Source organism: Lagopus leucura, unplaced genomic scaffold (assembly GCF_019238085.1).
Source record: "Lagopus leucura isolate 7727_CA_CO unplaced genomic scaffold, USGS_WTPT01 Super-Scaffold_760, whole genome shotgun sequence".
In the NCBI taxonomy this organism is placed as follows: domain Eukaryota; kingdom Metazoa; phylum Chordata; class Aves; order Galliformes; family Phasianidae; genus Lagopus; species Lagopus leucura.
In genome coordinates, this window is record NW_024962257.1 from 4,003,815 (window position 1) to 4,024,234 (window position 20,420).

General features: G+C 56.8%; 3 protein-coding genes across 7 annotated transcripts in view; 2 read left to right on the forward strand and 1 right to left on the reverse strand.

Annotated features, from left to right (window-relative positions):
• The window catches only part of WIPI2 (WD repeat domain, phosphoinositide interacting 2), a 25,297-nt gene extending 24,818 nt beyond the window's left edge, over positions 1–479 (forward strand). For both annotated transcript variants that reach the window (XR_006177601.1, XR_006177602.1), the window contains exon 13: positions 33–479. The gene's annotated coding sequence lies outside the window, so the exon portion shown is untranslated. The remainder of the gene's footprint in view (positions 1–32) is intronic.
• SLC29A4 (solute carrier family 29 member 4) overlaps positions 1–13,058 on the forward strand; it is a 13,816-nt gene extending 758 nt beyond the window's left edge. Inside the window, exons 2-12 of one of the 3 annotated variants that reach the window (XM_042864118.1) lie at positions 4,930–5,068; positions 8,425–8,594; positions 9,078–9,209; positions 9,284–9,397; positions 9,478–9,606; positions 9,733–9,807; positions 10,244–10,509; positions 10,586–10,721; positions 10,955–11,142; positions 11,406–11,646; positions 11,720–13,058. In XM_042864118.1, the coding sequence (XP_042720052.1) occupies positions 8,435–8,594; positions 9,078–9,209; positions 9,284–9,397; positions 9,478–9,606; positions 9,733–9,807; positions 10,244–10,509; positions 10,586–10,721; positions 10,955–11,142; positions 11,406–11,646; positions 11,720–11,862 (1,584 nt within the window). In that variant the 5' untranslated portion in view covers positions 4,930–5,068; positions 8,425–8,434 and the 3' untranslated portion in view covers positions 11,863–13,058. Of the gene's footprint in view, positions 1–4,929; positions 5,069–7,103; positions 7,200–8,424; positions 8,595–9,077; positions 9,210–9,283; positions 9,398–9,477; positions 9,607–9,732; positions 9,808–10,243; positions 10,510–10,585; positions 10,722–10,954; positions 11,143–11,405 lie in introns of those variants that run through there. The other 2 variants (XM_042864117.1, XM_042864116.1) reach the window with 2 other exon arrangements.
• Positions 13,059–13,939: 881 nt separating this feature from the next.
• Positions 13,940–20,420, reverse strand: part of TNRC18 (trinucleotide repeat containing 18) — a 44,552-nt gene continuing 38,071 nt past the window's right edge. For both annotated transcript variants that reach the window (XM_042864115.1, XM_042864113.1), the window contains exons 22-28: positions 20,153–20,261; positions 19,198–19,314; positions 18,758–18,922; positions 17,279–18,567; positions 16,688–16,924; positions 16,169–16,243; positions 13,940–15,654 (exon numbers count right to left, since the gene is read on the reverse strand). In XM_042864115.1, the coding sequence (XP_042720049.1) occupies positions 15,448–15,654; positions 16,169–16,243; positions 16,688–16,924; positions 17,279–18,567; positions 18,758–18,922; positions 19,198–19,314; positions 20,153–20,261 (2,199 nt within the window). In that variant the 3' untranslated portion in view covers positions 13,940–15,447. The remainder of the gene's footprint in view (positions 15,655–16,168; positions 16,244–16,687; positions 16,925–17,278; positions 18,568–18,757; positions 18,923–19,197; positions 19,315–20,152; positions 20,262–20,420) is intronic.

The following is a 20,420-nucleotide window of genomic DNA, read 5'->3' on the forward strand; positions in this document are numbered from 1 at the left end:
TGTAACATGCCTTTGTTTTTACCACACTTCAGATTGGCCAACCCCACCTTCCACTGCCTTGAAAGTAATGGGCGAGAAGTTGTCATCCTGGCTTGCAAACAGCTGCAGCTGTGCTCGGTGCAGGTGTGCTGGTGCTGTTGCTGTAGCAGTTGTGTGCTGCCTTCCCCGCTGCCTTTGCATGTGTCCAACTCGTTTCTCAGGAGTGGTGAGTTGTTCCCAAGCCTGCACCTCTCCGGGTTCCTATGGGGCATCAGCTCAACCCTTTCTCTACTTGGATCTGTTTGCTTTTGCTTCTGCACCCCCCCAAATGAAAAACCACACTGCACCCTGCAGTTCTCACCTGCTGTTCAATATCTCTGTTGATAAGTGGAGAAATCTGCCTGACATTCCGCCTCCCCAGGTGTGTGGCTCTCACTGCTGGCCCATCGCTCTTTGTAATTTTATAACTGCATAAGCAATTAAATGTGTTGTGATAAGTATTTGGTGTCTTCTTCCTTCCGTGTGCTGCTTGAAGTTGGGGCCGGATGAGCTGAAGGTGATGCTGTGTGTTCTGGATGGTGTGGCCCGAACCCAGCTGCCAGCAGTAGTAAACCTTCAGTCTTTGCTGTGTAGCAGCTCCCAAAGAAACTCAGCTTGGCTTTTGCTGAGACTGGGGAAGGACCAGCTGAGCTGCTTCTGGTATATTGTGCTGGAAACCAGGATTTTGCCCCTCCTCCTCCTTAATGCTCTTCTTGAGGGGCCTGGGTTTGCGTTTTTCTCCTGTTCCTCAGGTGAGTTTAGGTGACTTCCTTTGTACTTCATTCTGTGGGTTGCATCTGTAGCAGTGCTTCCACATATGTTCTGTTTGCTGTGCTGTCACTCAGAGCTTGCTGCTGCTCACCTTCAGCCCAGGGGGGATTTCTGGAGTGAGCCATGCAGGTGGGTGAGGCGACATCTCCTGTGTGCCTCCTTTCCTTTGCAAAACTGTGACCAAACCCTCCCAGCAGGGTGGGTGACAGAGGGAGCCTGCTGTCTGGTGGTGGAGGAGCACACGGTGATGGAAGGTCTTCATTCTTGTGCACGGCTGTTGTGCAGTGAAGCTGCAGACGTCTCCTTTCCTGATCTGGCTCTGGAGAGCAATGTTTTCCTGCTGGTGCCATTTATGTGCCGCCCCTTGCTGCAGGCAGAATCAGCTGTGTTAGCACGGATGAGTGATTCTAAACTGTTCATTCAGCTGCTGATGACGTTTCCCTTCTTCTGCCTGGAGCAAGCTGCGGATCAGAGGAGGCTGTTTGCATTCAGTGAGAGGCAGTGACTTCCAGGTGAGGTGGTGGCACCTTTGTCCCCGTGCCCAAGGTGGGAGTGCTCACCTGGACCCATTGGTGACACAGGAGGTGCGGCTGCTGCTCTGCTACCCTGCATGTGGATCACTGCAAAGCATCATCAGAGGTGAACCTTTGGGCCAGAAATGCTGCCTGGTGTGGAAATCCTGATGATGGGTTTGTACCATTGAAGCAAGCAGCTGCAGTTGTGTTCAGACCGGTGGTCTTGCATGTGTGTGCTTATCCAGCCCTGAGCACACACCTCTCATGTGCTGCTTCTGTCCTGCACGGCTCTGCCAGGCCCTGAGCACAGACTTCTTCAGCTAATTAAGGGTGTGCTGTGAGCTAATGAGGGCTTCCTGCCCAACCTGCTGGAGGTGAGGAAATCTGATGCTGGCTGTTCCAGCACCTGGGTGCGCTTTCTTTTCTTAGCAGTAAGTTTTTAGAAGGCTGCACAGTGAGGTCATAATAAAGGATTTCAGATTTGTAAAATCCAGGTAAGCCCATAATGTTAAGCCAGAGGATTTTGACAGTACTGTGATGTTCTGAGTGCTTTTCCAGGGGCAAAAAGCCCTGAGAGAGCCACAGGCTGGCATGGGCTGCAGTGAGGTGTGCTAAGGAGTGCTGAGCAATGCAGAGCAGCAGCTCTGCACGGCATGGAGGCTGCCACCCTTGGGTGCCCCACACCCCTAGCTCAGTACCATGAACACGGAGCTGTGCTGGGGGTCGGGGGGAGCCGGGCTCTGCCACCCAGCAGCCGCTAGATGGGGTGTGCTGCCCGGCCCGGAGCAGCCCTGCTCCTTCCTCAGTGAGTCTCCATCGCATCCATCCCTACTTCTTTCATCCCTTCCCCTCCCTGCAGCCCTTCTCTGCTCCCCATCCATCCCAGAGCTCAGATCTGCTGCTCAGATCCCCTTCCCAGCACCCCAGCTGCGTGCCACGAACAGGATGGGGGAAATTGCCCCATGTTGAGCCCAGCCCCAGAGCTGCAAAGCCCTGGCAAACAGTGCAGGATGCTGCATGTTCAGCACTGCTGGGGCCTGTGAGCCCTTCCCTCCCCCCAGGCAGTGTGGAGGTCTCTGCCCTGCAGCCCCTCATCACCTCGTGACCCCATCGGGTGGCACTGAGCATCTCCTTTCCCTTTCACCCCAAAACCACTTCAAAACCCAGAGCAGGGAGGCAGAGGTGGGAGCCTCATCCCTTTCCTTCTTCACCATTCAGGTGCCGAGCAGCCTTTCATGTCTCCCGAGGCCATTTGCATTTCAAGCAGTTGGGTGGCGATTTCTCTTTCAGTAACTCATTTCAGAGGGTGAAGTGGAGTTGGAAGCCAAGTGATGCGCGGGGAAAGGTGGCCTCTGAAGCCCCAAAGAGCAGCCACTGCCAGCCCTGCTGCAGCTGCACACCCTGAGCCCATCTCCAATCCTCGAGGCCCCCCCCCCCCCCCCTCACACCAGGAGGGAAAACATCCCCACCTCCCTGCAGCTCTGCATTGCCATCGGGCTGCAGCACATCAAGGCCCTGTAAATCAAATATTACCAAAAAAAAAGGAAGAAAAGCAACCTGCAGCCCATTGCCTGCCTGCTTTCGGGGTGTGCTGTGCTCTCGTGCTGTTGTCTCAGCTGTTTGCAGGGCACGGCCCCATGCTCAGTGTCTGCTTGTTTGTGTTGGTGCCGCGGGAGCTGCTGCGCTCTGGGATATTCAATTACCTCCGGAGTGCTGCAGCCGTGTCAGCTTGTGTTGGAGCAATGGGGATGGGGGGGTGTGGGGCTGGGGATCTGGGAGGCTGGGATTTGTGCTTTGTTTGTTCCTTAAATAGCTTTTAAATGGAGCTGGACCTGGGTAGAGCCGTGCCACAGTGTGAGAAAAGAGGGGGGGGGGGCAGATAAAAATGGCTGTGTTTATAGGGGATGTGATGGAGGGGAAGAAAAACACTCTTCTTCCCCCTCCCCCCCCCCAGCAGCTCCTTTACCCCCCATATGATTCTGGGGAGAGGGGGACCTAATGTGTTTTTTGGGGGGGTCCCACTCCCCCCCAGCAGTGCTGGCCCTGCAGCCTCCCCCAGGTCTGGCTGCAAACAGCTGCATGTGCTGCTGGTTGTGCAGTTGATGGCATAAATACATAATTCTGTTCTTATTCAATTAGGATTTTAGCACACAATCAGGTGATGGCTCTAAGAGGATTTCCTCTAAGGCAGGATTTGAATAACTGGGCTGTGAATTATGTATTCCCTTAACCGGTTTATTCCTTTATCAGATTTTTTTTTCCCCCTAAGCACTTTAATGCATTGACTTCCCCATTGTCCCCGCTGTTTGCAGCGCTCCCCCTCCCCAAAGCTGATGCAAATCCTCCCCCCTGTGCGGTGGTAACGTGCAGTGTGTGCCAATGGAGGCCAACCCTTCGTGTGTGCTGCGGTTTGTGGGGGGTGGGTGCCCTGGTTGTGGGGCTGGAAGTGGCTCTGATGCTCTATGGGGAGCCTGGAGGGTGCAGTGCCAGATTTGGAGGGGGGGTGGTTTGTGGGGGTCTGTGTTGGGATGGGAGAGGTGGAGCGGGGCACAACCTGCATGTCAACAACAGCACGACTGTGCAGCCTGGGTGGGCTGTGGGCATTGGTGACAGGAAAAGAAGATTCCCCCCCCCCCCCCCCCCCCCCCAAAACCGGCCCCCGGGGGCGGGGGTCTGCTGCGATAGCCCATGGTGCTTGGGCTGGGGGGGGCTTTGGGTTGGGGTTGGATGCAGTCTGTGTATGGCTGAGTGCCCGTGGGGTGCGATTGGCAGGTCCTTCCAGCAGAGGGTTTACTCTGGAGCAGCCTGGAGACGGGAGGACAGGATGTGCTGATCTCCAGGAATGGCCCCCGGGCTGTGCTGTGCTCCAGCTCTGTAGTTTCACCACATCCAGAGGAGCTCAGGTTGTTCTGGGGGTCCTTTGGAGCCCCCCAGTGTGGGGGGAAAAAGCAAATCGAAGGTGGATCCTGGGGGGTGTCACCATTTTCTCCTGCTGGAGGAAAATCTCTGCTTTCCACCTGCCCTGTAAGGATGAGTGGGAGCTGCTGGGGGGCCCCCCTGTGCACCCAGTGCTGATTGTCTCCTTCACATCCCCCCCCCCCACCCCGTGCTGTGCGTGCGTGCAGCGATTATGCAAAGTTGCAATCAAGGAGCTGAATTAGCAGCTCATCTTGGATTAATTAGCGAGGGATGCAAATTTGCTCCAACAGGAAAAGAGGAAAGGAGGGGAACAAGGCTGAGGTCCCCCCTGGTTCCTGCAGCCCTCACAGCGCAGCGGTGAGCAGAGCGATGTGCCGTAATGGGGCAACCCCTAAATTGAAGTGCTGTCCTTCAATCCCCAATATCTCTGTGCAAAGGCAACGCCGGGGGGTCGGTGTGCATTTCAGTGCAGCTCTGGGGGAAGGATGGGGGGAGCTGCAGTGTTGGTTAAAGAAGGGTTTCCAGGAGGGGATTGAATGGGGAAAGCACCATATCATGGTCTGTGAAGTGGAAGAGATGGAAGCATGGTGCTCCTGGGAGCACTGAGCTGGGCTGTGGGCTCAGGGGGGTCAGTGGGTTTGTGGGATGGCTTTGGCAGTGTGCTGGGATGCTCCTGAAAGGGCTCTCTTTTCTCTCACGTCTGCAGTGATGACAAGTAACGAAACCCAACTCTGCTGGAAGGAAGAGCATTTCTGGAGGCTGCCCCCATCCAGCATCTCCCGGCCAAATGAGGTGGCATCACCTCGTTCCTCCCTGTGGAATTAATCAGCGCTCGGAGCAGTGAGGTGAGGCCCAGATGGAAAAGGGAAGAAATGCCTCCAAACTGCTGTGCTCTACAGCCTGAAGCACTGACATGTGGTGAGGGATGCTCTGCTGTTTGATGGCCCAGGGGAGGCCCCGGATCTGAGCTGTGGGACGTCCCCAGTGCCACTGGGACTGGTCCAGCATCGCCCCCCCTGCATGCAGAGCACTGCAGCTGGTGGGATTTTGAGCCTTTAAAGTGGGTCAAGCGGAAACCCGGGGAGCATCCAAGCTCACAGCCCTCGTGCCAGCTCCATCACAGCTGAATTATTCAGGTCCGGCTGAAAAATTGAAGAGTGGCAAAGCTCAGTGGGAACACCCAGCTCAGGGCTGCAGCACGGGGCACCGTGGGAGGGCAGCAGGGTCTGGTGCTGCCTTTTGGGAGGGTGAAGTGAGGAGAGAGCGCTCAGAAGGGATTCGTGGCAGGGCTGCCCTGAGCCACAGAGGTTTCTGTGCGTTTGTTGCTGGGGTTGGGAGCGCATCTTTGGCTCCATGCCTGCTTCCAGCCCCGTCTCTGTGTTGCAAACAGCAAGGCTTTGTGGCCTCACTTCAGCCCTGTGCGCATATCCTGGGGTCACTTTTGGGATTTGCACCCCCTGCAGCACTGAGCTGAAGGGAGTTGGCGAACTCCTCCTGCCCTGAATTGGAGATGATGGGGTTGTGTGATTTCAAGGTAAAATCAGTGGCTGCTGCCTCGAGGTGTGTGCTCACAGCATCTCCCGGAACCCCAGATCCTCTCTAAGGTGATGAGGATGCTGACGTGAGCGCGGGGGCTTCTATAGGCCCGACAGCTGCTATAGGACCCCTGGCTTAGCTGTGTGGCAGAAGAGCTGGGATTGCTGCTGGGTGAGTAACGCTGCCGGCAGCGCGGAGGCAGCAGGGGAAAGCCGTGCACAGATGCTGCAGCTCGCCCTGCTCTTTTTGTGCGGCGCTCACACTGTGCTGATGCCAAGCTGGGATTCTTTGGTGCCTCGTAAGGCTGTGCTGCTCCATCCCTGCCCTGGGGGTGGGGTCATGGGAGTCCCCCATCTTTACAACCCAATTGGGGCTGAGGGCTCCTGCCCTGCTCAAGAGGGTGGGACGCTTGTGCTGTCCCTGCATGCAGCCCCTGCTTGGGAACGTGCATCCTCTCCCCTGCCACGTGTCCCCACCACTCCACACTGCTGGTTCCCCACTTCCACTCCCAGTGATGATGAGGAGAGGAATCCTTTGCTGACCCTACAACCCTTCAGTTTTCTGCATGCTGCATCGCCTCCATCTTGCCCATCTTTGGAGGCATTTATGGCCAGGTTGGACCGGAGGGGCGACAACCACCACACTGCAGGGAGTTGGAACAGTGATTTTTGATGTCTCCCCAACCTCTGTGATGCATTTGTCCATCAGTCTGTTCTCTCCATCCGTCTGCCCACCTCTCCAGCCGTCCACCATAACTGTACACCCATCCATCCTATCCGTACTTCTGTCCATCCATCCTGTCTCTACCCTCATCCATTTATCCATCCATCCCTCTGTTCAGCACGCAGAATTTTTGCTGGAGCTGTTCAAGAAACGTGGAGATGTTGTGCCAAGGGAGGTGGTTTGGTGGGAAATACTGGTGATGTGTGGACTGGGGGATTGGCTGCTCTTGGAGGTCTTTTCCAGCCTTGTTGATTCTATGATCATCCATCCATCCCTCTTTGGACCTGCCAATGCTGGACCTCATGTTTGGAGGGGAAGAGAAAGCTCCCTGCAACGGGAGCAAAGCTCGAGTGTCCTAAATGAAACGAGGAACGGTTTTTCATGTCGCTGAACGCTCTGTTTGCAGCCCCGCACCTGCGGGCGGTCCCTAGGGGCGGTCCCTATGGGGCCGCGTCTGTAGGCAGGGCCGTGAAGGCGCTCCGTTCGGCAGAAAAGCCATTTGTGCGCCTCGGGGCCATCGCTGCCGGGGAGGGGCGGCGGAGGGCTGGGAGGGGCGGGAGGTGGGGACGGAGCCGCCCCCGTTCGGAGCCGCCGCCGCCGCGTTCGCCGGTGCCCCCACCCCGAGAACGGAGCTCCGCGATGGAGAGGCCGGGGGGATCCGCCGGGGGCTGAGGCGGCTGAAGGGCCGGTGCCGCAGAGCTGGCGAGGAGGAGGGAGGTAAGAGCGGTGCCGACCTGTTGGGCGAGAACGGGACCGGCTTTGTCTGGGGCTGGGGGGGGAAACGGGGCTGGGCGGAGGGGAGGGAAGGGAAGGGAGGGAGACGAACCCCTGTCTCAGACCCACCTCTCCTCCCCGGCATCCTCGCCTCGACCGCGCATCTCCTCCGGTGGGGTTTGATGAATCCCCAAGATGGGGAGCCTTTTTTTTGCCAGAACAAAATAATCACGGTGATAAAATCATCCCCCGTGGAAGCGCCTCCTTTTGGCAAGGACCCTTTTCCCGATTATAATCATCATCATCTCATCCCCAATGGAAGCATCCTCTGCTCTTTCCCGCACTCTGCGCCCACCCGGAGAGGTGACAGGCCCCGGCCCTCCTCCCTGTAAATCCAAAAGGGAAAATAAGGCAGATTGATCCCGGGGTGGGGATGCAGGGGCGGCTGTGCAGCTCATCCCGTACCACGGAGAAGTTTGGGGCAGCACTGCTATCTATGGGGTGCTCCCAACCATCTCCAGACTGGAGGTTCTTAGAGGATAAAAGCCCCACGCTGGGCTCTGCCAGCACCCTGGGAGGTGCTTTCTGTTGGGTTTATCTCCTGGGGTGGCACCGGTGGATGGGGTCATCCAGATCCCCTGTGAGCCATGAAACGGAGCGATGCTCCCACTTGAAATGAGCCCTGGTGGGGCTCCAGGATGCATGCTGCCTTCAGCCTGGGTATGCTGGGGACCCTGACCTGCCCCCCAGCACTCTGACTTCTGCTTGGCCTCAGGGCCACAGCATCACCTCTCTGTCTGATGCGTTTTGGCATTTAGGCTTGCACTTGCAGGCTCTGTTTTTGCAGCCCGCCCCATCCTGGCAGCAGGGAAAGGCTGCAAAACCTCCGTGCCCCTGCAAAGAGATCAGACAAGTCACTTGAATTGATTTATTTTTTTCTCCTCCCTTGCCTGCCTCGTCCTGCCGCCTCCTCGGAGCTTCGTCTCTGCAGGGCGGTCGGTGGGCAGCGGGCACGGGGCAGGCTGGCATCTAGCGACTGGCACCGGTAATGCAGAGCGGGGCCCGGGGGATGGAGGGCATTTCGGGTGGTGCCGCAGGATGCCCGGTGGTGAAGCTGGGTTTAGGACGCGTTTGGTGTCGTCTCCACCCCTGGGGTCTGAACCAAAACTCACGAGGACCGTGGCTCATCTGTGACCCACAGCCTGGGGTCTCCCCTATCCCTCCCCAGACCGTCCACGATGGGATCGGTGGGAACGGAGCACCTCAAGGAGCTGAGCCCCATGGGGACACCCGAAGGCAACGTGGTGATGAGCTTCAGCTTCGACAGCTACCAGCTGGAGGAGGACGAGCTGCAGCGGGGCAGCCAGGCCAAGGGCGTGCTCACCTTCATGGAGCCGGGTGAGGGATGGGGATGGGATGGGAGGGAGCTGCCTCTCCCCGTGCTTTTCCCACCCGTTTAAGAGATCCTGGGATGGTTTTGTAGCCACAAATGGGCTGAAATGCTGTGACGTCAACTAATGTCTCTTTGGGGCTTGCTGTTGTCACCACAGCATCCTGTAGTACGGGGCTCTGTGGTTGGTACTCACCAGGTCTCTCCCCACACCGGCAGTTTTGGGGCTGCTTTAAAAACCCATCAGCACTCAGAGCCTTCAGCTCTGGTGTTTTTTCTGCCTCCTTCTTAAACACTTTCATTTCTGGGGGGACTTTCTCCAGGCTGAGGGTGTTTGTTCCCGAGAACTGCAGGGCTGCTTGCAGGACACGTTGAGCCCTGATGTCCCCACTGACGTGAAAGCTGCGTTCATTGCCCCACAGCTTCATCCGATGCAGTCCAGTGGGGCAGTGCCACTCAAGTTCTCTCTCTTTCTTTCCCTTTTGGGTCAGTTTCTGAAGACCCCGAGCCACAGGACCGATACCACGGGATCTACTTTGCCATGCTGCTGGCTGGCGTTGGATTTCTCCTTCCATACAACAGCTTCATCACAGATGTGGACTACCTGCACCACAAATACCCAGGTAGGGCTCCGGCAGCGGCAGCCCTTCCTGCTCCCCAAACCCGGGCAGAGCCCCCACCTCCTTCCTCTCTGCAGGGACCTCCATAGTCTTTGACATGAGCCTCACCTACATCCTGGTGGCCTTGGTGGCCGTCATCCTCAACAACGCGCTGGTGGAGCTGCTGAGCCTGCACACCCGCATCTCCGTGGGTGAGCTGGGCTCTCCGTGTCCCTGGGCAGCACTGCCTCCCTGCTGCCCCTTACCCACCTCCATCTCCCCCCCCCCCCAGGCTACCTCTTTGCCCTGGGCCCCCTGCTCTTCGTCAGTATCTGTGACGTCTGGCTGGAGCTCTTCACCCGACGGCAAGCCTACGCCATCAACTTGGTGGCTGTTGGGGTGGTGGCCTTTGGCTGCACAGGTATGCTGTGGTTGCCTGGGCCGACTTACCAGCCAGCCCTCACGTCCCGTTCCCCCTCCCCTATCCCGGTGTTTCAGCTGCTGCCATAATCCTCCTCCTTCTCCCCTCTGCCCCTCTCTCCTGAAGTGCAGCAATCCAGCTTCTATGGCTACACAGGGCTGCTGCCCAAGCGCTACACGCAGGGGGTGATGACAGGAGAGAGTGAGTATTGCCATCCCCCGTGTGCAGCAACCCACTGCCCCCAGCACCCAACCACAGAGCCCCTGCATGGCTGACGTTGGATGGGACCTTTGTGTCCATCTGGTCCCGCCTCCCTGGTCACCTGGAGAAGGTTGCCCAGGTCCCCATCCTGGTGGCTCTGGGGTTGCCAGCAACTTGGGAACATCCCAGGCTGATCCTGAGCAAAGCAGAATGGCCAATGGTGTCTAATCATGTGCATGGAACCGTTGAGGTTGGAGGAGACACCAACACATCCCATGCCCGCTAACCGTGTCCCTCATGCCGTGGCTCTTGAACACCTCCAGGGATGCTCCTCTACACATGCAGCACCCTACCCAAAGCAGGGGGAGGCTGCTGGGAGGTCCCTAGGCCATAGGGCTCCATGGGTCCTGGCACCAACACACTCCTGTGCCTCCAGGCACCGCCGGGGTCATCATCTCACTCAGCCGCATCTTCACCAAGCTGCTGCTGTCAGATGAGAAGGAGAACACCGTCATCTTCTTCTTCATCTCCATCGGCATGGAGCTGACGTGCTTCATCCTTCACCTCCTTGTGAAGCGCACTCGCTTTGTCCGCTATTACACCTCCTGTCCCCGCAAGGGCCGCCCCGAGCCCCGCAGGGCCAGCGACCACGGGACGGGCTACCACGTCCACCACGACGTCACTGCCGAGGACATCAGATTTGTAAGCAGGGGGGGACTTCCCGCTGATCCCTCATATCCCTCCCTCCCTGGGACTCAGCACTCCTGTCCCCGTGCAGGAGGACCGGCCGCAGGGACAGCTGGCATCTCCCCGTGGCAGCCCGGGCCCTGAAGCTGAGCTGGCCGGCAGCGGTACCTACATGCGCTTTGATGTGCCCACACCCAAAATCAAGAGGAGCTGGCCCAGCTTCAGAGGTGGGTGCTGGGCTCGGGGGTGAGCCGCGCTGATGGCTGCTGTGGGGTGTTTCCTGGGGCGGGAGGAGCGACCTGGGGGCTTTGTGCACAAAAACGTAGGGAGGAAATACATGTTAAAAAATACGGGGACGCTTCTTTGGGAGCCCTTCCCGCTTTCAGCGTTGCTCAGCAGCAGATGAGCACTGCGGGCTGTGCAGTGGCAGGGTTTCAGCCTCACTGCCCATCTCCACCAGCCATGCTGCTCCACCGCTACGTCGTGTCGCGGCTCATCTGGGCCTACATGCTGTCCATCGCCATGACCTACTTCATCACGCTGTGCCTTTTCCCCGGGCTGGAGTCGGAGATCCACAACTGCACGCTGGGGGAATGGCTGCCCATCCTCATCATGGCCATCTTCAACCTCTCCGACTTCGTTGGCAAGGTAGGAGGCATCGCTGCCGCCGTGCCGGGGGCTCGCCCCCTCCATCCCCACTGCCTGTGCGTGTCCTCAGGAGGAGGAGGGCGTGAGTGAGCCGTGGGCCATCCACGCTGTGGTTTCCAACCAGCACGAGGTTGTTCACCACCACGGCCGACGTTGGGTTCCCACATGCAGGCCTTCCCCCATCCTGTCTCCTCCCCGCTGCCCCGTTTTGGGTGCCGCATCGCCCTCTTCTCCCCTCAGCACGGTCTCTGCCCCTCCTGCAGATCCTGGCTGCCCTGCCTTACGACTGGAGAGGAACGCACCTCCTCGTCTACTCCTGCCTCCGCGTCGTCTTCATCCCCCTCTTCATCATGTGCGTCTACCCCAACGGTCAGCCCGCCTTCGGCCACCCCGCCTGGCCCTGCGTCTTCTCCCTCCTCATGGGCATCACCAACGGCTACTTTGGCAGCGTCCCCATGATCCTGGCTGCTGGCAAAGTGAGCCCCGAGCAACGGGAGCTGGCAGGTAGGGCTGCACCATCCATGGGCTGCCATGCGGGGCAGCCACGCAGGGTGACACCCTCTGTCCCTCTCTGCAGGGAACACCATGACCGTGTCCTACATGACGGGCTTGACGCTGGGCTCAGCCGTGGCTTATTTTGCCTACAGCCTCACCAGTACGTCCCACAGTAGCTGTTTCTACACTGAAACCTCCAACGGCTCCTTCCTGGGGGGGTACTGAGCCCCAGGACCGGGCAATGGGGCCAGGATGGCACCAGGCCCTGCTGCTGTCCCCAAAGGCCCTCACTGCCCACTCTGCTGGTCTCTGGGCGCTGTGCGGAGCCAATTCTTGGGCTGATGGCCCCCAGTGTCGTCGGTCCCAATGTTCCTGGGGTCTCCCCCTGGGCAGTGGTGGTGGGAGGGATCTTCTCCTGTTTGAGCCCTTGCCAAGGAGGGAAATATGGCAGAATCCCAAAGGGAATGGGGATGGCACTGGGGAAGAGAGCAGTCGAGGGCTGTTGAGGAAGAGGAGGAGGGGAGGAAGTTGGCTCTGGGCTGGGCTCTTAGTGATGGTGCTGCAGCTTTCCCCTGAGGACAGCTTGAAATCATGACCCCAACCTTCCCTGTACTCCAATTGCTGTGTAAGAGCCCCAAACCACTTCTGCTGCCTGGAAAGGGAGGGAACAAAGAAAAAAAAAAGTTTTTTTGCCCTCTCCTCTTGTCCTCTGATCTGTGCTGTGCTGTGGGTCTGCCTGCAGGCTGCGGGGGGTTGGGGGGGGGAATGCAATGAACTGGGTGCTGCCCAGGGCCACTGCTGGGCTTCAACTTTTATCCCGTAAATCAAACTGAACACAGATCGTGTGTCTCACTTGGCAATGATCCCTTCTGTGATCCACACTGCTGGGCCAGGAACCCCGGCAGGTGCATGGGGGAAAGGCTTGGGGCTACAGAAGCAGCAGTCCTCCCACCTCCCAAAACTGAGAGCCATGGTCTGCAGGGTACCTTCAGCCCCACTGCCAGCCAGGCACAGCTGAAGGGTTCCCCCTCCTTTCCTTGCCAGCACACAGGGTTTCGCCTTTCCTGATCAATAAAAGCTTTTTTGTTTTGCCTTTATACTTCTGTGTGCTCCAAGGCAGCGCGGTTCAGCCCTTCTGCTGGTTGTGCTGCTGGGAAAGGGGCTGGGGGCAAGCACTGGAGCTGCGTGCCAGCTGCCCTGTGCTCCTTAGGGCCAGGTGGAGGGAGGGCAGGTCCTTAGCAGCTGGTGAGGGGCTGCAGCACAGCACAAGGGAGCTCCGGCAGCCTGCAGAGCCCTGCTGAGGGCAGCAACAGGACTGCGGCTGACTGGAGCAGGAATCGCCTTGGGGGTGATGCTGGGGGGCTGCCTGCACCCAATGTGGGTGCATCTCCCAAGGGCTGCAGGCCGTGAACCTCAAAACGCCCCTCAACGCCACGCTGAGCCCCCAGCGCGGCACCGGGCAAGAGAACAAGAAAAGCCAGCAGTTCATCAGTGCCCCATCCATCCCTCAGGGCTCGGGGGACCGCAGGGGGGGCTCGCCTCCTTCTGCCCCCTCTGCTGCATGCAGCCTCATCGTCCACCCTGAGGTTCCATCCCACATCTCAGGGCCGCCCCCCCTGGGCTCCCATCCACAGTGGGTCGGGCACCCAGGGACCCCCAGAGTGCCACGAGGCGCCGTGTCCAGCAGCAGGGCTGGGCAGGAGAGAAACCCTCAGTCAGGAAAGGCGACACAAAGAACCAATGCTTCGCTGGGTTGCTTTTGTTGGTTTTGTTTTTTTTTTTTTTGTCGTCGGTTTTTTTTTTTTTTCCTCAATTCATTTTTTTATGAAAACAGCTCACATGGAGTCCTGCGACCAACAGAATGCCAAAAAGAAACCGCTTGGAACAGAACATAAAACAAAAACAAAAGACAAAAAAAACCTGGCTCTCCTTTCCTCTCGATTGTCTGAAATATCCTCGTGTTCCATAGAAGGCAGTGGGTTTTAAGTGCTTTCTATTTAACATTAGCATAAAATCTCTCTCTCTCGCGCGCTCTCTCGCTCTGTTAAAATATGCTCACACCATTTGCTTCTACAGGTACAGTACAGCGGGGGGGTGCCTGTTCCCAGATCATTTACAATCACAATCCAACAGGAAATAAAAAATAATATTCTGAACGTCAGACTGTGTTCGTTTTCTGCCGTGGGTTCTGCTGGGGTTTGGTGGTGGTTGGTTGGATTATTTTGGGTTTTTTTTTTTTTCCTTTTTTTTTTTTCCTTTTTTTTTTTTCTTTTTTTTTTTCCTTTTTTTCTTCTCCTCACAGTTTTAAAAAGCTTATATTTATATATATATATTTATATTTATATTTATAATTAAAAAGTTGAACCCATTTAAAGATTTATAATACAGGAGGGGCTAAAGGAGTCTTTTGGTACATTAAAACTGTACAGGTTCGAACCATCACCATGCGCGGCGCCCGGGGCAGAGGGGGGACGGCGCAGCACCGTTGTGGTTCCAGCTGAAGGCGAGGGGTGACTGCAGGCCCAGCCAGGCCCCCCGGCACGCAGCAGCATCGGGCTGATGGTTGGCAATGTGTCCAAGCTCTCCCCACCACAGCCTGGGCTGCTGCTCCCGGCCGAGCTGAGCCCCGCTCCACGTCGCAGCCACGCAGTGCGAGTCGACAGTTGCAAAGATCAGTGCGTCTCCTGGGAGCTGTTGTGTAAGTGCAAGGATGTTGCGTGGTTCTGTTCTCCTCCCACATCCCCCCCCTGGCTGGGCTGGCCAGCTGAGCGCTCCCCTGGCCTGGCGGCTGTGGAAACGCAGCAGCAGGGCATGGCTGGGCTCCACGCGCCATCCCTGTTCCTTCAAATGAGGCAGAGGGCTGCCGGGCAGCTGACTGCTCCACGCAGGCAAGAGAGGTAAAGCCGAGTGAGCTGTGCTGAAATCCATTCCACCACGGGAGGCACCCCCTCACTGCAGCCTCCTCTGCTCCGAGCAGCGCAGCAGCGTCTCCCAGTCGTTTCCTTCCCTGCTTCTCTGCACACTCGCACGGTTGTTCGGCAAGCCTCACCCTCTTCTCCCCCTGCTCCTCCTCCTCCATCTCCTTTGTGAGACAGGAGAGTGGGAAGGTGGGCTCAGCCCATGTGGGGCAATGGGAAGGCAGCAGCCCAGGTGTGACAGGGGCTCACCTGGCACCTCCAGCCTGGAGTAACTCTCCTGCCGTCTCCAAGCTGGGGCCAGCACTGCCCTTCCGTGCTCCACTGCCAGGCAGGGGAAGGGGAACCGCAAAAAGGCGCCGGGAGGATGGAGGCGAGGCGCCGAGAGAGACTCATCTCCTTTCTCTTTCACCCTGTCCTTCCTAAAGGGTCATGCGAAACAAGCAGGAAAGGGGATATAAGGACGGAGAGGAGCGTACGCAGAAGGTCAGCAGGTGTCCTTCCACATACAGGCGGCTTCTGATGGGGGCAAATGACACAGAAGGGATCCCTCCTGCTGGGGATCCCGCTGGTGAAATGATCGTGAGAGCCATGTGCTTTCCAGGACCGAAAGGAGGAAGGGAGAAGTTGGTCACCGTAACTAAATCCACTTCCCAAGGATTCTTGAGGCTCATACACCTCCGCCACCACCCTCGGCACCTTCCGTGATTGCTGTAACCGCTTTCCCAGCCCCTTTCTTCAGCCCTCTCCTTCCTCCCCATGTCTCTCGCACTCTCCTGTCTGTAGTGTGACACGGAAGTCATGAGCTTTGAAAGAAACAATCATGTCGTCTGAACAGGCACGTCCTCAAGTTTGTCCTGTCCCTTCCCAGGGCTGGCTCGTGCTCCCTGGGCGGTCAGCAGATGACAGGGACCCCGTCGGTGTTGAAGATCATGCCCGTGGTGGGCTCGTAGGTCCCTGCAAGGTAGTAGAGGTCCTCACTGTCTTGGTATTTCTTAGTCTTTAGCATCTGCTCATACTGATCCAGACCAACAACGAGACACTTGTGTGAGATGGTCTGGACATCGTTCTCATCCACGTGAGAGGACTGATAGAGAGCTCGCTGCGTTACAGGAAGGGAAGAAGGCAGACAGAAAGGAGCAATTAGAACTCTCAGCAATTAAAGCATCATCTGTAATACACAAGAACATCCACCAGACTGTCGAGGGCCTGTGCTTGCACAGAACTCCCCAGCCATCCCCACTGCAAGCCCAGGCAGGGACACTTGGAACACCAGGGGCAGCGTGGACGTGATCAGTCCTTCCCACCAAACCTGAGCCCTTGTGCACAGCCAGCTCCCACAGAAGGGAAGCACAGCTGCAGCGTGTGCCGACAGGGAAATGCAGAGGCCTAGAGTTTGTCATCTCCATTTCAAGGATGCAAATGCAAAGACAGGTGCTGGCTGGGGACCCACCGCTCCTCCCAACACCCGGCACCAGCAGCGATTCCCATCCTCCCAAATACACCCATCCAAAGTCCTGGGAACTGCAGCCTCAACAACTGAGGCAAAATGTAAAAGCCAGAGAAGCTCAGAGGCTTTTCCCCAGCAGCATCAGTTAAGCAGTCGCAGCACCAACCTCCATGAAGTCCTTCCTCTGGTTGGATGCCTGCAGAGCTGTGGACAGACTCCTGCCTGATTTCTGATCCCAGCGCTGCGCCCAGGAGAAAAAGAGAAGACAGAAATAAAAAGAAAGCAAATTAATTGGATTTTCCATGTTATCATCCCCCGCCCACCACACGTGCCTTTATTACCTCAGCCCCACCCCAAGGCAATACAAACTCACAGCCTACTGTAAACCACACTGTGCAAAGATGCAGAGCTCAGCATTCCTGAGCAGCAGGCTAGCAGTTTTACACTGCAGAGTCTTGGTCTGACTCTTAATGAACTCTTGTTGGACTGACATACACAGCTATTTCCTAGCAGATACTCTTCCTTGGATCAAGAGGTATCAGGCTTGCCCACAGCCCCAGCACGAGATGATGGTTTCACCCCATAACAGTACCAGCAATGACCTGGGCCATAATTCTCCCTGTCCTCAGGAGAGGAACACAGCCATGCAGCTTTGCAGCCCTGTCAGGAAAGGCGAGTAGCCCACCTTGCCTTCGTTGAGCTTCTTCCCAGGGTTGGTTTCCTCTGGGTGATAAAACCACTTGACTCGGACCACCATGTTGTTCCCCCACGACTCCCACATGCTCTGGATGCGGCCAATGTAGGGCAGGTTGGGGCGGCCAGCTGACAGGAAGACCGCGCAGTCTCCAATGCGGATGATCTCCTTGCCCCGGACGATGGCCTTGTAGAAGAGCTTCCTGGCCTTCCCCTTCATTCCTCGTCTCTGCCAAGAGAGGATCACACAGGTGAGCAGCTCAGGTTTCCCTCATCCCACATCCTGCCCTGTTCTGTTGGCAAAGCCAGACCCAGCCTGGCAACGACACAGCCACCGCCCGGCCAGGACAATCCACAGCCTGAGCACTGCTGATGGAGACTCAAAGATGTGGTGATGGTCAACAGACATTTCCACGAGAAAAAAGACAGAGAGGCAGGCCGTGTGGGACAGCTCCCCACAACGCAGCCAAGGCCGACCCCAACCTCCTCACGGCCCCAGCAGAGGACATTACACCAGCAGAGCATCGCCAAGCCCAGATGGAAAGGCTCCCTTTCCCAGGCAAATGGGAAAGGCTGTGCTTACCTGCGTGGGCTTCCCGAACCACTTCCACAGCTGCCGTGCGGGCAGGAAGGCGGCGATCTTGGGTCTGTTCTCCACCGACGGCAGCCGCTGCCGCTTGGCCAGCTCCTTGGTGGTGGGCAGGTGGATGCCCTCACGTTTTTTGGGCCTGCTCTTGTTGCCGCTCTGCTGTGGCGCCGGCTGCTGCGCCGGCTGCTGCGCCGGCTGCTTCTGGCTCTGGGGGTGGGAGGACGCCCGGGATTTCCCTGTCTGTTTGGTTTGCTTGGGAGGGAGGGTTTGCTGCACTGAGGAACTTGGCTGGGCCTCAGCTACTTCGTCGTCAGAGCTACAGGAGGAGTCTTCATCTGTAGTGGAGGAGGAAGAGGAGCTGGAACTTGAGGAGGAGGAGGTCGATGAGGCAGAGGAAGAGGAGGAAGAGGAGGAGGAAGAGGAGCTGCTGCTAGAAGAGGAAGAGGAGGAGGAGTTGGAGGAAGAGAGAGGAGTGGATGCTCTTGAGCTGGTCGAGCTGCTGTCCTGAGCCTCCCCTCGGTTCTTCTCAGTCTCCTCTTCTCCCTCTGACTCTGAGCTGCTGTCACTGCTGTTGCTCTCAGACTCCTCTACAGCTGCTGGCGCTGATGCTTTGTCTTCCTGGTCCTTTGAGGCACTGAGGCTTTCTGCCGAGCCATCAAACTTTCCCCCAAAGCTGGCAGGGTCCCCCTCAGCTGCTTTGGCTCGGGAGGATTTCTGCTTGCCCTCTGCACCCACTGCAGGTGAATAGCCCAGCCCCAGGAGGCTTTTGCCATCTCTGCGACCAGCCAGACTCGAGTCCTCCAGCATCCTCATCGCCTCCTTCATCTTCTTTGTCTTCGGAGACATCACACCCTCGTGATCCAGCTTGATCAGGATTTCACTGTCATGCTTCCTCTGAGCCTTAACCATGGTACCAAATTCCTGTGCCTCTTCTGTGGGCCTCCCTTTCTTGGCCTTGGCTTTCGACGCTGAAGCATCACTGGAGCCGAAGGCTGTCAGCGTCCCTGGGAGGTCGCTGTAGGGCTCTGTGGTGAGGATGCTGCCAAACACAGCAGGCTGGTAAGTGGGTTGTGGGGGGCTATGCAGCTTAGTGGAGATCTTCATTTTACTGGCTTTTGACCGTTTTTCCTCTGTGGGGGCTGGAGACCCTCCAGCAGGCAGTGGCTGGGATTTTCGTGACCCCTTCACACTTGATTTGCCCAGGCAGGCTGGCTTCTCAGGGACTGAAGAAGCACCAGGTGAAGGCTCCACCTGATCCTTCTCTTCAGGCAGGGAAGCCTCTTCTGCAAAGGGGAAGAAAAACATAGGCATGGTATTATCCACTGAGACTGGCACTATTAGCTCAGACACAGACAGCAATCCCAATTAGTCTCTGGATTGTTCCTGAGTGCTTCAGGCTCCCTGCAGAGGCACACAGGTCCTCACTGTGCAAGGACTCTCTCAACTCCAGGCCTAGCAGTGGTGACAACCTACCAGCTTTTGCCTTGATGCTTGGCTTCCTCCCTCGCCCTTTGCCCTTTGATGCAGGCTCCTCTGACCCCAGTGTAGCCCCTTCTTTTCCTTCTCCAGCATCTTTGCTGGATTTACGGCTGCGGCGCTTGGTGCTGGGCACCAAAAGGGCTGGGGAAGGCTCAGCACCTGGAATAGATCAAAGAGATGTTGAAAAGCAGTGAAAAATCATACACGATCGAGACAAGACATGGGAAACCTGTCCCTCCCAATTCTGCACTAGAGATTGGGCCTTTTTACCCAGTGGATCATGTCCCAGCCCGGTATGCACACCTGTAATTGACGGTGCAACCTTTGTGATTGAAAGTCTGTGAATCAGCCCTAAAATGTGAGGAAGGTGGCTCTAAACTGCCTACATTTCCTAGTGGGAATTGTCAAGGAAGAAACGGAGAAGGAAGACTCACACTGGATCTTGTAGTCAGGTGGGAGAAGCCGGATGTGAGACAGTGGGATGCGTCCTGTGTCCCCATCGTCGAACTCTACTGTGATGAGATCGCCATCTTCCTCCAGATCCAGGGCTCCTGTGGGTTGGGGGAGTAGAAGAAGGTGTCACAGACAAACTTAAGAGCACAAAACACTTGCTGGGAAAGCGGGGACTGCCTTCCTCTAACTCCAAAACTCCATTTCCCACCTTTCCTATATGGCTGTCCAGGGAGAGCACAGAAGATTAAGATCACAATAAAAGATCCCTAAGACTAAACCAGCCCACCTAGTGCAGAATCGCTCTGTCAAAAGCACAGAAAAAAAACTACTGCAGTGTGACATCCCACATCACCTCCCTGTTTCCTTCTCTCCCTGAAATATCTTCTGTTTTCACTGCAGTATCTTTTATGACCTGCATTTTGCAACCACTCTCAGCAAACAGCAGAGTTCTGGTAACAACATCAACATTCTATATATCTGATAAGTAATCCTTCTTTTATACACACGAAGCATGACTAAGAGCCTGAAAGCAAGACCAGTCATGGCACAATTGTCCAGGCTTCTCCACTGGCCTGTCAGGCCAGATGGGGGAGACATCAGGAAGGAATGTGTCAGAGACAAGGTGGTGGAAAACCTCCAGTAACAGTAACAGTAATTGGTGCCTGGGCTGGAGATAATGCTGACTTTCTGAAAGGCGGTAAGTTTCCCCAGTATTTTAAGCTCCTAAATCACTCAGATCCCTTCCCACCAAAGCATGGCTCCTGGATCATAAGATGCTGCTAAATAAGCATCTCAATCAAGTTGGGCACGACCTGAAGGAATGAGCCAACCGCTGACACTCACAGCAGACCTCAGGACTATCCCAGACAAGCCTGACATCCCTCAGGACATGCAGGACAGAGACATCCCTGGCTTGCAGCACCTGGGCAGCCTTACCTCGGACAACTGTCCCTGGGTAGAGGCAGCGGTACTGCTGGCTCCAGTAGGCAGCAATCCTTGTGCCCTCGGGCAGGAATCGCACTGAAGGTGGCTTCACATCAATGATCTGCTCAGAGCAAAAGGCAAGCCATTACTGACACTCTTGGCACCAGCACAGACCAGCCCATCACATTCAGCATGCAGCAAACCAGATCTGAAGACAAGAGAGGGAGACGGCCTCCTGCCCGCACACAGGGCAGCGTGAGGGACTATTTCTGGTAGTGGG